Raw genomic sequence first — 14,262 nt, 5'->3', positions numbered from 1 at the left:
GGGTTGTGGACTCAATTCCCCAGTGAGGGGCGTGCAGGAGGCAGCTGATCAATGATTCTCTCTCATTGATGTTTCTGTTTCTCTCTTCCTCTCCCTTTCTCTCTGAATTAAAAACAAAACAAAAAAAAACACCATAAAATAGTACTCTGATCACCTGTTAAAATAATTCCTCTAACTGAAAAGCTATTCTTTACCCTTGCAGAGTCTCCATGTCAGAGAATAGTCTAGATCATGGGTAAGTTACAGCTCACAGGCTGGGCTTATTTGTATAAACTAAAGCTTTATTGGAACACAGCCATGCCCATTCATGTACATAGTGTCTATGGCTGCTTCCAGGCTATAATAGAGTTGAGTAGTTAGGACAGAGACTATATAGACCACAAGCCTAAAATATTTACTATCTGGACCTTTAAGAAAAACTTTGCCAGCCCTGGTGTAGATACTAATTCATTCTTATACCTACCATCCTCTAGGTATCAAATATGTCAAAGTGATTCTAAGGCATGTATATATATAAAATCCTAAGCAACCGAACGACCAGTCGACCGGTCACTATAATGCACACTGACCACCAGGGGGCAGATGCTCAACACAGGAACTGTCCCCTGGTGGTCAGTGTGCTCCCACAGTGGGAGCATCGCTCAGGTGACCAACAGGCAGATGCAGAGCTCACAGCTGGCCACCGCAACCCGGAGACTGCAGCAGAGCAGCAGCGAGCCTACTGAGCAGCAGTGGCAGGAGCAGCGGGGCCGGGATAAGCGGGAGCGGTAGGCAGGAGCGGCAGGCGGCACTGGACTGCCAGTTTCGGCCCAATCCCTGCAGGCCACACCAAGGGACCGTACCAGGGCACAAATCCATGCACCAGACCTCTAGCCCTATATAATAAAGAGGTAATATGCAAATTGACCATCACTCCAACACACAAGATGGCTGCTCCCATGTGGTCAAAGATGGCCACCACAAGATGGCTGGCAGAGGAGGGCAGTTGTGGGCGATCAGGCCAGCAGGGGAGGGCAGTTTGGGGGGACCAGGCCTGCAGGGGAGGGCAGTTTGGGGGCACCAGGCCTGCAGGGGAGGGCAGTTAGGGGTGCCCAGGCCAGCAGGGGAGGGCAGTTAGGGGTCGATCAGGCTGGCAGAGGAGTAGTTAGGGGGTGATCAGGCTGGCAGGCAGAAGCAGTTAGGGGCAATCAGGCAGGCAGGTGAGCGGTTGGGAGTCAGCAGTCCTGGACTGTGAGAGGGATGGCCGACTGCCCATTTAGGCTCGATCAGGATTGGGCCTAAATGGGCAGTTGGACATCCCTCAGGGGGTTCCAGATTGGAGAGGGTACAGGCTGGGCTGAGGGATACCGCCCCCCCCCCATGCACGAATTTCGTGCACCGGGCCTCTAGTTCTAATATAATAAACAGGCATTGTTTGGTCCCTATGCACAGTTTGACACACTTGGGGATATTGAAAAATAGCAAACTAATACCAAGGGAAGAAGGAAACAGAAGAGGACCTTTGTGTCCCAACAGTCCTTCTAGTGATAAGATCCTGATGAAACAAAAGGATGGCATACCCGAGCATAGGCCAGAGACCCATCCTTCAGTCTGAAAGTGGCCCCGGCCTTGCTGAAAAAGCCCTGGACAGGAACATCATCCAGGACAGCTCCGAGGTGCTGACAAGACAGCTGGGTGAGTGGGCGCCCAGGCTGCAGGAAGACGGGGCGCAGGCTCAGCCGCACAGCTCTGGTCCGAGGATGGACACAGAGGACGCAGGCCCTCACCTAGATAAGGGAAAGGACATGATGAACAGGAGGAAGTACACAGGAGATAAGGTCCCTGCGGCAGACTTTCAGAGCTCAAGACTCTCTATGTGCTACCAGGCCATGGATATAAATACTAAAATTGGCTTGTGCATCAAGCAGCATGCAGGAAATTCAAACCAAAGATCCCAGAGGAACTATGTCCGACTACATCATGGCTTACTCAAGGTCATACACCAGGGTCCCTCAACACCATGAGGCCAATAATGTACATGCGTCCGAAACCCTGGGCAGGTGTCACTACAGCAGGGGCTCATCTAAAATACATCTGAAACAGCCTGTTCCGATCACATGGTTTTAGCAGGCAAAATGCCACAACTCTGTACACAAATATGAGTACAGGGAGAAAAAAATTACTAGGAATAAGTTCACCAAAATGTTAACATTATCACTAGGTGGTAGAGAAGCCTATTTGAACTTTTTAAAAAGGTATTTCTATAGCATCCATTAGCATGGATGAAAACAAAAAATAAATCACTTTAGGATTTAAAAAATTCTGAATAATATCTATTGGAATTTTCTTCTCAAATATCTATGTTCATTGTAGAAAATTTGAATCTTTAGATAAGGGTAGAAAAATCACCCAGAGTTCACCACTACTAAGACCTGATTGTATAATCTTTCAATATTTTAACCAAGTTAAAAAATTTTTTTTCAAAATTGGGTTTTATATTCTAAGCAATTTTTAAAATACATTTTTCTATTTAAATATCTTGTTCTCCCCCATTAAACACTTTAAATTATAAAAGCAAAAGATTCACTTCCAAAAAAAAAAAACCAACACCCATTCAAACCATATAGAGGAATATAAAATAAAAACTAAAAGTTGCCTTTTCCTCCACAAGCTCCTCCTCTATTCTCAGTCCCCAGAGATGACCACTGGAAGTTTCTTGTGATCTTTCCAAATACTTTATATTCCCCTCACCTCCTCTCTGCACACCTGTACACACCCAGTGCTAGGACCTGCCCCAAACCTAACTGTGATATTGGATAGCCAATTGGAATACAACTGGAATCAAGAAAAGAGAGGTGTCACATTACTTACTGCTTGATTTGAGAAGTATGTTCCAGCTTTCTTGGGCTCTAAGTGCATAAAATCAACCAGGCCAGTGAAGAATGAGAGGAAGTTTAGTGTAAGACCAAATGGAGTCACCTAGCAGTAAATAGAAAATGTTATGAAAAATCACATTTCCCAGGATAACTGTATGTCTCTCCTCCCCCAGCTAACCCTTATCAATCCTTCTTTCTATCACACTAAGTGGCAAGACAACTCCTGGCACTGGCTGTCTCTTCACTCAGTAAGCTCAATCCTCCCACCCTCAGGATTTCCCAATGGGATGAAGGGCACTTTGCACAAAGATCCTCAGGGAATGGCCAGGTTGACAACTCAGACACATTGTTGCTAACTTGGTGATTTGCCCAGAGTAAGAAAGTAAAACTCAAATGCTTGCAAAATTCTGAATACTGTACAAATGTAGATTTGAAGACATCCAGTCCCTCTTCCCCACCCAGCTATCAGGCAGTCAGGCTTGTTCCCTCCTGATCCTTTCTCGAGAACTCTAACATGCCAGAGAAGACTTATAACAATGATACTTGGAGGCTGCCCCAAAAAAGCCTACTAGCTCCTGCTCCTGACAGGGAAATCAGCTAGTCAGCAGGTCCCACTCCGGCACACAGACTTCCTAATGGTGTTTTAGTGCCTCACTTATAGCATGGCAGTCAAAACAAAAATTCAGTAGAGATTGGGAAGTTAAAGTTGAGACTCTCCTAGAAGATAGGACATAGACAAATACATATACATGCCAGAAAAAAGGTAAGAAAATTCGAGAATTCACCCATGAAGTCCAACATCATATTAACAGGCGTTCCAAAAAGAAAAAAAGATAAGTTTATATTTTATTTTATTTATTTATTTTTTGTTAATCCTCACTCAAGGATATTTTTCCATTGATTTTTAGGGAGAGTGGAAGAGAGAAGGCAAGACAGAGAAACATCGATGTGAGAGAAACACATCGATTGGTTGCTTCCTACACAAACCCTGACCAGGGCCTGGGCCAGGGAGGAGCCCGCAACCAAGGTACATGCCCTTGGCCGGAATCAAACGCGGGATCCTTTGGTCCGCAGGCTGTCGCTCTATCCACTGAGCAAAACTGGCTAGGGCAAGTTTATATTTTAAAACAAACAAAAACAAGATCTGATAAAGTATTAGTATCCAGAATATAGAAAGGATACTTACAGCTTAACAATAAAAAGACAACCTAATTTTAAAACGGGCAAAAATTTTTTTGATATTTCCCTAAAGATATACAAATGGCCATTAAGCACATGACAAAACACTCAACATCACTAATAATTAGAAATGCATATCAAAATCACAATGAAATACACCATTTCACATGCATAGAATGGCTATAATAAAAAGGATAATGAGTGTTTATGAGAATATGGAGCAATTAGTACTTCAACTAAAGAATGCATAAATAAGTAGAACAACAAATTGATGTTTCTCTCTCTCTCTCTCTCTCTCTCTCTCTCTAAATTAAAAACAAACAAACACACAACACAATAATACAAGAAACTTTCCCAGAGCTGAAGGATCTACATTTCTGGATTATACGAGTCCAGCACAAATAAATGAAGAATGAGCCACACCAAAGTACATCATCATAACATTTTAAAATAAAAGGAATAAAGACAAGATTTAAACACACACACATACAAACAGAAATTCAAATAACATCAGGCTATTCAATAGCAACAGAAGCCAGTGACAATGAGAATAATGCTTTAAAATTCTGAATTATTTTTGACCTAGAATTCTAAACCCAGCTTTACTACCAATCACATGTGAGAGTAGAATAATGATTTCAGATATAGTAGGTGTGCAGAAAAGAGTTAACATAGCAGGCTTGAGATTATTATCCTTAGAAAAGCCTGCTTCCAATGTTAGCCCTTGGCTGGTGTCTTGGAAGTGAGATTTCAGGAAGGTTCCCACCCACCACCACTCCTGGAACTGAGTATCTAGAGTAGGCTCAATGTACCTACACTGTTCATGTAAACAATATGGTTTATACTAAACACTCACATTCCTTAGAAGACCCTGGAATTTTGGTACATGCCAGGCAGAGGTACCTACATGACCAGCCCCAATTAAAAGCCATCGGGCACTAAATCTCTAATAAGCATCGTTGGTAGACAACATTGCATGTGTGTTATCGTAACTTGTTGCCAGGGGAATTAAATACATCCTTTGTGACTCCACTAGAAGACTCTTGGAAGCTTGTGCCTTGTTTCTTCCAGACTTCATTCCATAGGACTTTTTTCCCTTTGCTGATTTTTCTTTGCCTCCTTTCACTATATAAATCATAGACATGAGTACCACTACCTTTTGAGTCCCGTGAATCTTCCTAGTGAACTATTGATCCAAGGAGTGGTCTTGGGAATCCCTGACATGCTAGGTTAAGAAATTAACCTTCTATGTACCTTTCCAAGAATGCTTCTGGAGAATGTGTCATACTAAAATGAGGGAGTAAACCAAAAAAGAGAAATACGTCGAATCAAAGAAGGCTCCAATACCCGAGAGAGAGGGGAAGGATCCAGGAAGACAATATAGAGAAGTCCTAGGATACCAGCTATGTGGGGCCCTACATAGCAACCAGTCCAGATTGGAGCAGGATGACAGCAAAAGGGGGTCCTAATGGGAAAAAAGTACCTCCGAGATTATCTAAAGAGTTTGAAAACATGGACAATTGTAGTGAGAGAGAAGTAACTATAAGTTGTATGAAGAAATAGTGATAGGTCTGAAGAGAATTTAGCAAATAACAGAAACAAAGCTGATTATCAACTCCAGGAAAAAAGCCGTTCAATAAATAGTCATAATACATTGCCTAGTAAACAATAAACAACATTTACACAGTCATAATAACTTAAACACTGAATAATGATTTAACCAAACTTTTAATATATCTCTGTTGGGAAGTTGGGGCAGGGGAAAGGAAAATTAAGAGACAAAACTTCATCTACCTTAAGAAGAAGTTAAAACTCAATGCCTACACTGATAAACCAAGAGATACCAAGAGAAGCTCATTACTTAGAAATATGGAGGCAAATTTCAAAAGAGAAGCTAAAAGAGTTAAAGATGGGTTTAGAAAGGATGAGATAGTTCATTTTAAGTCTTTTAATATCATTTGACCTTTTTAATCAGCACACATATTAGCATGTCAACATGTGGCATTGGCTACATCCCCAGTGTGTAATAACCATATGTGATCAGTGGCTACCCTACTGAACAGCACAATTTTAGATTGTGTGCATTTACTATTTTAATAAAAGTTATATTTTACAAAGTAGTAGTTACAATAAATGGCTTACCTTCTGTACCTGGGCTTTGACCACCAGTCCAGGTAGCAAGTTATTAAGGGTCCAGTTTTGCTCCTCAGTAGCAATGGCAGTAGAAACTTCTGAATGACCAATAGACAGACTAACAACTCCTCCATTGCCTTTCACCTCTTCAATGACGCAGTTCAGGTACTGACCCACCTTCAGCTTAGCACCTGTAAGCCCAGCCCCAGCCCCCAGAAGGAAAAATACCTTTATGAGAAGGACTTTTAACTTGGGTTCAAGCAATACCTGAGATAATCCGTGGCCTGCTTGCCCAGTTACAATCTACTACTCCCCATATTCCCAATCTCGAAGGGACCAACTATAAGAGGAGAATGAAGTGAACCTAACTGATCTGAAAATTGATCACAAAAATATGAAAATTTCAAAAAGGCAGTAGAGAGATGGTTGAGGCCTTGGAGTCCCAAATTTCAGTGGAATCTTCTAGGTGAGAAACAGTAAAAGTGGCCCATCAGATCTTAGTGAAACCCTGCCACTCCCTGGCCCTTCACACATATCCCCTTTTCTGTTGGCTAAGATTAACCACGGATCTTAGCAAAGCCTTTAGGGTCACCATTCTGTAATTTACTCACCAAAGTGGCATTTAAATAGTGTAATTCCCACATATCCCACCCACTACCATGCACTGTCCCCTCTTCTTCCCCTTACCTTTGTTCTTCTGTCTGATATACTCCTGGGCTTTTTGCAGTGGCAGGAAAGCTCTGGCCCCACCAACACCAATGTCCACTAGGTAGCCATGGTCTTCTAGACTAGACACAGTGCCTGTGAGCAACTGGAGGAAGAGAAAGCATTACCAAAAGTTCAAAAGTCAAAGGTAATGGGACACACAGCAAACATCCACTACAAAATGTGTATGTTTCCATCAATCTCCTCACTTTATCCCATATTCTCAACTCCCTTTTAACTTTAAACCTCATCCCACTAGAGGATAGAAGAGGGAAAGATACCAACTTTAATTCTCCAGGGCTGAAAGGATTTTACAGTTTCCAGGCAGTGAGGAGTGCTATACACAGCTGATAATGGAATGACAGAGAGAAGACTCTCCCCTGGAAAATTTTCAAAAGATAGGAGACATAGGCCAGCAAGGTCACGCCCAGCTCTATGAATAATGAGAATACAGAACTACCATTCCAGCCATTATCTTATCCTTTCTAACCACCTCCAAGACAAAAATAAATAAATAAATAAATAAATAAATAAATAAATAAATAAATCTCACCAACCTCCTTTATATTTCATGGGAAACAATGTAGCATTCAAATCTGGCTCTGACACTTACTATCTGATCTTTGGCAAGTCACTCAAACCTTTCTCATTCCATTTTCTCAAATGTATAACAGGGATACCTATCTGCCTCGAAGGGTTCCTGTGAGAATTTCTTCAGATAAAATGTCTAAAACTTCACCTGTCATATAGCAAGCTCTCAACACTTGTCAATTTCCTGAAACTTCTACCCAATGCTCAGGGCCTGAACCAAACTCCACTGCTTCTAATCAAACATTACAAGGTCATACTGATCGCCTTCCTCTTAAGTACAAGAGTACTTAGAGGCTTTATTTTTTTTTTTAAAATATATATATTTTATTGATTTTTTTACAGACAGGAAGGGAGAGGGATAGAGAGTGAGAAACATCGATGAGAGAGAAACATCGATCAGCTGCCTCCTGCACAACCCCTACTGGGGATGTGCCCGCAACCAAGGTACATGCCCTTGACCGGAATCGAACCTGGGACCCTTCAGTTCGCAGGCCGACGCTCTATCCACTGAGCCAAACCGGTCAGGGCGAGGCTTTATTTTTGCTACCAGCAAATCTTTGACCTGCTTTCCCTTTCTCCCCTCCAAGGTAAGGCCATTAGGTTCAGGTCTTCAATTTCCAAAGCACCCTGGAGACCTTCCTCCCTGTGTGTAACAGTTAAGCTGAAAGTAAAAGGTGGTCTAGACACTCCCTAGGAGACAAGGCAGGGCAGAGAGGAGGCACGTCACCAGCTCCTCTTCCCTGACCCCAGATACGTACCATGCCAGGTTTCAGGGCCTCCGCACTCAGCACTTTGTTGACATTTTGGGGGTTCAGAGATAGCTTGACACTTTTTTTGCCTTTCTCTGTGATGCCCAGACTGCTCACCACACATCTCACTAGCATCCCAGGAGAGAACAGTTCAGGCAAGCTGGCCAGGTCCTGCATAATACAAATGAGAAAGCCCTGGTACATATTCTTCCCCCTGAACCAAGAATCGACTGCCCAGCCCAGTGATTTCTTATCCTCAGACCCCACGGAACCCAAAAAGCGATGAAGACAGTCACACTTGCTCACAAAAGGAATACGGGTCTGTGGCCAAGTCACAGTCATGAATTTCAGCACAAAACCTCCAAACATCTTTTCAAAATGACTGTTCAAAAGAGTTGTCTACAAAGATCAAAAGGATGGTGGCCAGAGGGGAGGGAAGTAAAAGAGGGGTAAAAATGGTGAAGGGGAATATAGTCAATAGTATTGTGATAAGTTTGCACAGATGATTTTAGAATTAGTGGGGTGATAACATTGTAAGCTATGAAAATGTCAAATCACTATATATTATATACCTGAAACCAATATAACTATTATAATACTGTATACCAACTACCCTTAATTTAAAAAGAGTTGTCTATATTTAGCATCTTCACTTCTTCATCTCCTACTTGCTCTTCAGCTCACTGCAATCTGCATCCCAACCTTCTCACTCTATTACTTTATCTCCCAATAAAATCACCAATGACTTCCATGTCACTAAATCTAACAGTCCATTTTGCAGTCCTTCTCTTATGTGACTTTTAAAAAGAATTTAACATTGGAGACTGCTCCTTCCTTCATTAAACGTCTCCTCCCTGGCTTCCAAGACCCTTCATGCATTGGTTTTCTCTATCTGTCTGGCCCTCCTTCTTCTAACAGTAACTCTCCTTTAATTCAGCAACTGAAATACAGTATTTACTCCCACCTCAGTCTTTAGTCTCTTTTCACTGTATTTGCTCCCTCTAAGCAACTTCTTCCCCCTTCATAGTTTCAATTACCAATTATACAAAGAAATCCCACACATTTTTGTTTCTGCATCTCAAACTCAACATAGCAAAAAGCAATTCATAATCATCTCTCACAATCCGGGACCCCTTTCAGGATTTTTCTTTTTATCAATCCTTACCTGAGGAGATGTTTCTATTGATTTTAGAGAGAGGGGAAGGCAGAGGGAGGAGGGAGGGAGAGGGAGAGAGGGAGAGAGGGAGGGAGGGAGGGAGACATCAATGTGAGAGGGAAACATCAATCGTTTGCCTGCCATATGCACCCCGACCAGGATGGAACCTGCAACCTGGGTTTGACCTGACTGAGAATAGAACCTGAGACCTTTCGGTGTATGGGACAACACTCCAACCAACTGAGCCATACCGGCCAGGGCCAGGATTTCTTATCTCAGAATATCATGGCCATTTGTCAAATCATGAACAACAGGAACCTAGGACTCATCCCTGGCACTTCTCCTGCCTCACACCCATACCCAATACATCACTGAGCATTGTTTTTACCTCCTCAGTCCTCAGGAAACCCTGAACCCAAGCTGCCATCAATCTCAGAGCCTGGACTACAGCACCAGCCTCCTAATTGGTCTCTAGGCAACTACTCATGCCTCAATTTATTATCTATGCGGTGTACATGTCATCCACCCCAATTAAGACCCGTCAAGGGCTTGCCACTGATTCTAAAACTAAAAAACCAATCCTTAAGATGGTCTGGCCTTCACCCAGCTCTTCAGCCTCATCCTACACCACTCTCCCGTGCTGTTTCTGCTCCAGCCAATGCTCTCTGCTACATACCATACTCTTCCTGCCTGAACTCCCTTCTTTCTTTCTCTAGTACACCCTCATCCTTCAGACCTTAGCTCAAGCATCCCTTCCTCTGGGAAGTCTTCCAGGCTCCCTGGGCAAAGTCAAAATCCCTTATTAAAAAAAGTTAAAAATTCCCTATTATAAACTGTCATGGCACCTTGTACCTTTCCTTCTTAGCCCTCAACAAAGTTGTAATCTTGCATTTATTTGTGTATCACTGATTTCCCTTACCTTTAGAGGTTCTTCTTGCTCCACCTGCTCATTCAGTTTTTTTGTGTAAGCATCACTGATTTCAGTTACTTGCACGAACCCCTGGAGGCCGTTGGGGAGACTAATCACCAGTTCCAGTTCATTTACCTCTTTCACACAACCCAAAATCCGCATCCCCTCACACAGGGACTAGAAGAGAAAAAGCAAAATCAGTACAATAAGAAGAGAACAATGAATGGGGATGTTAGGGGCGGTCTGGTTTCTAGTCTCAACTTTAACATACAAAAACTACAAGAGGTACATATGTGTATATGTCAATGCACTTAATTAAACATCGAACTGAACATAAAAGGTCTAAGTTATACAACAATGTTAACAGCACTAGGATACTAGAGGGCACTTTCACCTTTTACTTTATTCCAAACCAGCCAACCTCACCTGACAGGCAACAAAATGAAGGAAGCAGGCCAGGGGGGATAATAGCTGTCTAGAAGGTGTCAGCCAGGTCTAAACCACCACCCTGCTCCATGTGACTACTGACATGAAGGAATGCAAGCTTGTGTTGTCAGCAAACTTCAAATTTTTACAAAAAGCCAGAAATCACATTTTTATGTGAAGTTTTTTAGTCTTCTAACATTGGCACCATGTTAAACAATTTTCAAAAAAATATTACAGGACAAACAAAATACTTCTGGTAAGCTGAATCTGACTCTTTCCCTTCGGAATCATTTGATTTTCCCCCCTTTTATGACAACTAACATATATGTCAGTTACCTAAAAAGTTAAGGAACATAAGACCACTTCACTTCTTTCAGATAGTTTCCCTATCTATGAAATAAAAGAATAGAATCAGAATGATTGCTAAATTTATGGCCAGTTCTAACCTACGAACCTATGAAAAAATAAGTCCCATGAGGCTATCATCGGATGAGCTAAAAAGAAAACAAACAAAAAGACAATACATGATGCCAGGCATTAATTAATAATAGAAAGAAATGATGCTCAATTCCGGGCACAAACTGCAAGAATCTCTATAAACACAAGTCATATATACACATATGTATATTTATGAATTAAAGAAAAAAGGAAGCAAGAATGAAGGAAGGACATATACAAACTTAAGCAACCCAGGTACTTTGTTTAAAATAAAACCAAACTTTAACAAACCTCAATACTAAGGATTTCAAACTTCTCTTTTATAGACTTGCTGCTTTCTTTCTTTTCAATTTTCAACTTTTTTGTTTTTGCTGGCCCTTTCTGGCTTTTTTTCCTTTTGATGGATTCCTCTTCAGTAGAAATCTAAAGGTGAAAAAAAGACCCCAAAGAATGAAAAGAAGCAATCCTGGCCTTTCCCTCCAATTTCAGGTCATCTGTCATCTTACTCTGTTATTGCTCCACTCCACCCCACTCCCAACTATTCCTTTAATTCCTACTTCAATCCAAATTTTCCCATTTTATTCCCAATGCTGCCCTTGTCCAAAATCTGCCTCTCATGTTCCCAGTGTTCTTCCTCCCTTGACTTAGGATAGACAGTGGGTCCCCCAAAATAAGAAGCAAATGGGGCCGAAACCGGTTTGGCTCAGTGGATAGAGCGTCGGTCTGCGGACTGGAAGGTCCCAGGTTCGATTCCGGTCAAGGGCATGTACATTGGTTGTGGGCACATCCCCCGGTGGGGGGTGTGCAGGAGGCAGCTGGTCAATGTTTCTTTCTCATCAATGTTTCTAGCTCTCTATCCCTCTCCCTTCCTCTCTGTGAAAAATCAATAAAATATATTAAAAAAAAAAAAAAAAAAATAAGAAGCAAATGGGAACAGTGCATGAATGGAAAGTGGAGTCACGAAGACCAAGTTAAACTCCCAATTCCACCATAACAAGCTGTGTGGTTTCAGCTAAATTATATAACCTCTCTTAGCCTGAGTTCCTCATCATAGAATAACGATCTCTATTTCATAGAATGATCTCTATTTCATAGTATTGTTGGGAAGATTATATAAAATAAACATAAAGCTATACAATTAAATGTTAGTTCCCTTCCCTCCACCATTTAGAGCACAGATTACTGTAGGTGAAGACTATGAATTCTAATGCAAATTCTGACCTTTATACCAGTACATGGCTGCAAGGACCCCACTCAAAAATATATTGATCAAATGCTCTCCCTCCATCCTTTATCAACACCACACAAAATTCCTAAGAATAAGGAACAAGACCACTGCAAACTCAAATACTAACTGCCATGCTTCAAAAGCTACAGTCTTGTGGTGGTACAGACTTTCTAACATGTTCAATTTACAAATACAGATTTCAAAAAGAAACAAATCTGAAAAATAACACAATTCTCAAACAGGGCTCATTCTTTACAAGAACACTACAGAGAAAGTGTTCAGTGACTCTCAAACAAGCGTATCACTTACATCAAATAAGTTGTCTTGTTCAACTGTCTGCTGGAACGCTATCTCTGATTTGTGGGTCTTCCTTGTACCCCCACGGGGGAAGCTTTCTTCCATGGTGGCCATGTTTGGGTCTCCTGAAACAATGCAAAGAGTTACCAGGAGATGTAACCTGTTAAGATTTCTTAAAGGCTGTGATCAATGGGCAAGAGATGAGGCTTCAAGCACCAATGTGCTAGACAGCATTCAGAACCAAGGAATAGATGGTTTGACGCCAGGCCCCAGATAATATACAATTCATCTTTCCAAAGGTCTCTCCTTCAAAAATAAAAAATCCACACATTTTCTTCCAAGGAAATTATAGATTCAATGTATCATTAAGCAGCTACAGTTAAGTCAGAAATATACAAACAAATATATAACCCCCTACCTTCAAAGAACATCAACACTTTTAAGAAGATAAAATATGCAAACAATTTAAAATATAAATCAGGTTACAAAAAAAAAAACTACCAAAGAGGTAGGAAGTGATGAGGCATCAGTAAAGGAGGCAAGCATCCTAAAGAAGTGCTTTTGAGCTAAATGTTAAAGAGGAACGGGAGTTTGACAGGTGGAAAGGGAAAAGCAGAAGGAATGTGAGAAAAAGCATGAAAACAGAAAGTCAATTATTTCACTGAGCACCAGATATTTATCAAACAATTGTTCAAAAGCCTGCTGTTCCCTTTCTATGAAGGATTGCTCAGGGCGAATAAAGCATAATAATTGCAGTTAAAATTTAAAAGACAGATTAGGCTTTTCATGGAAGATTTTGAATTAGATATGAGTAGTTAGAATAACTGCTAAAGTTGGAATCAACAGAACAGTTTGAATCAAGGGGGGAAAAAAATACACTGCGGACTACAGATTGACTCGGAAGACAAAACTAAGGGAGGGTAGGATTCAACTGCAGTACAACGAAGACACCGTGAGAACCAGAACGAGTGAGAACGGAAGATCGGAGGGACTGGTTGTTGGATGATCGAACGGAAGATCGGAGGGACTGGTTCTGAGCGACTTGGGAGTAAGAATCCAGAAAGGCTTGAGATAGCAGTAGCGGTGACGACCGAGAGGGAGCCGAGGCTCGGGGAGGGATGTTATGTTTCGTAGACATCGGCAAGTGCAGTCTCGTTTGCGGAGAACTTGGCCCGTCATCTCATTTCAGCCAAGGGGAAACTGGAGCTTCAGAGACATAGGCCATCGGGTGGCAAAGAAGGGGCTTTAAGGTACTTCCCGGGGACAGAGCGTGATGTCACAGGGGCCACTCGAGCTTCTGAGCCCGGCTGGGGTGGTAGAATCACTCATCCGGCACTGCGGGGTGCATGGCGGGCACCCGGGGGCCTTGCCCTGGGACAGCCCTGGGAGCCACCAGGTTTCCTCCCTTGTGGCCTTTGCCCTCACTCACCAGCCTCGCGACGCCAGCCAGCCTCAACTTCGGAGGCCCGCCACTGTGGTCACACGTGCGGAGCCCCGGTACAGCCCAAGCACAGGCAGCGCTTCCGGAAGTGTGGGCGGGCTCAACGCCCTACTTCCGTTACTATGCGGGGTCCTGGCACTGTGAAGGGGGGGGA

General features: G+C 42.4%; 1 protein-coding gene across 1 annotated transcript in view; it reads right to left on the bottom strand.

Moving 5' to 3' along the window:
- The window catches only part of PDCD11 (programmed cell death 11), a 39,006-nt gene extending 24,756 nt beyond the window's left edge, over positions 1-14,250 (bottom strand). The window contains exons 1-9 of the mRNA XM_028149378.2: positions 14,097-14,250; positions 12,680-12,792; positions 11,434-11,565; positions 10,288-10,455; positions 8,222-8,383; positions 6,855-6,978; positions 6,177-6,358; positions 2,851-2,958; positions 1,560-1,766 (exon numbers count right to left, since the gene is read on the bottom strand). Of these exons, the coding sequence (XP_028005179.2) occupies positions 1,560-1,766; positions 2,851-2,958; positions 6,177-6,358; positions 6,855-6,978; positions 8,222-8,383; positions 10,288-10,455; positions 11,434-11,565; positions 12,680-12,781 (1,185 nt within the window). The 5' untranslated portion in view covers positions 12,782-12,792; positions 14,097-14,250. The remainder of the gene's footprint in view (positions 1-1,559; positions 1,767-2,850; positions 2,959-6,176; positions 6,359-6,854; positions 6,979-8,221; positions 8,384-10,287; positions 10,456-11,433; positions 11,566-12,679; positions 12,793-14,096) is intronic.
- Positions 14,251-14,262: the final 12 nt, after the last annotated feature.

The sequence above is a fragment of the Eptesicus fuscus genome, chromosome 17, assembly GCF_027574615.1.
Source record: "Eptesicus fuscus isolate TK198812 chromosome 17, DD_ASM_mEF_20220401, whole genome shotgun sequence".
Lineage (NCBI taxonomy): Eukaryota > Metazoa > Chordata > Mammalia > Chiroptera > Vespertilionidae > Eptesicus > Eptesicus fuscus.
This window is presented reverse-complemented; position numbering and strand designations above follow the sequence as displayed.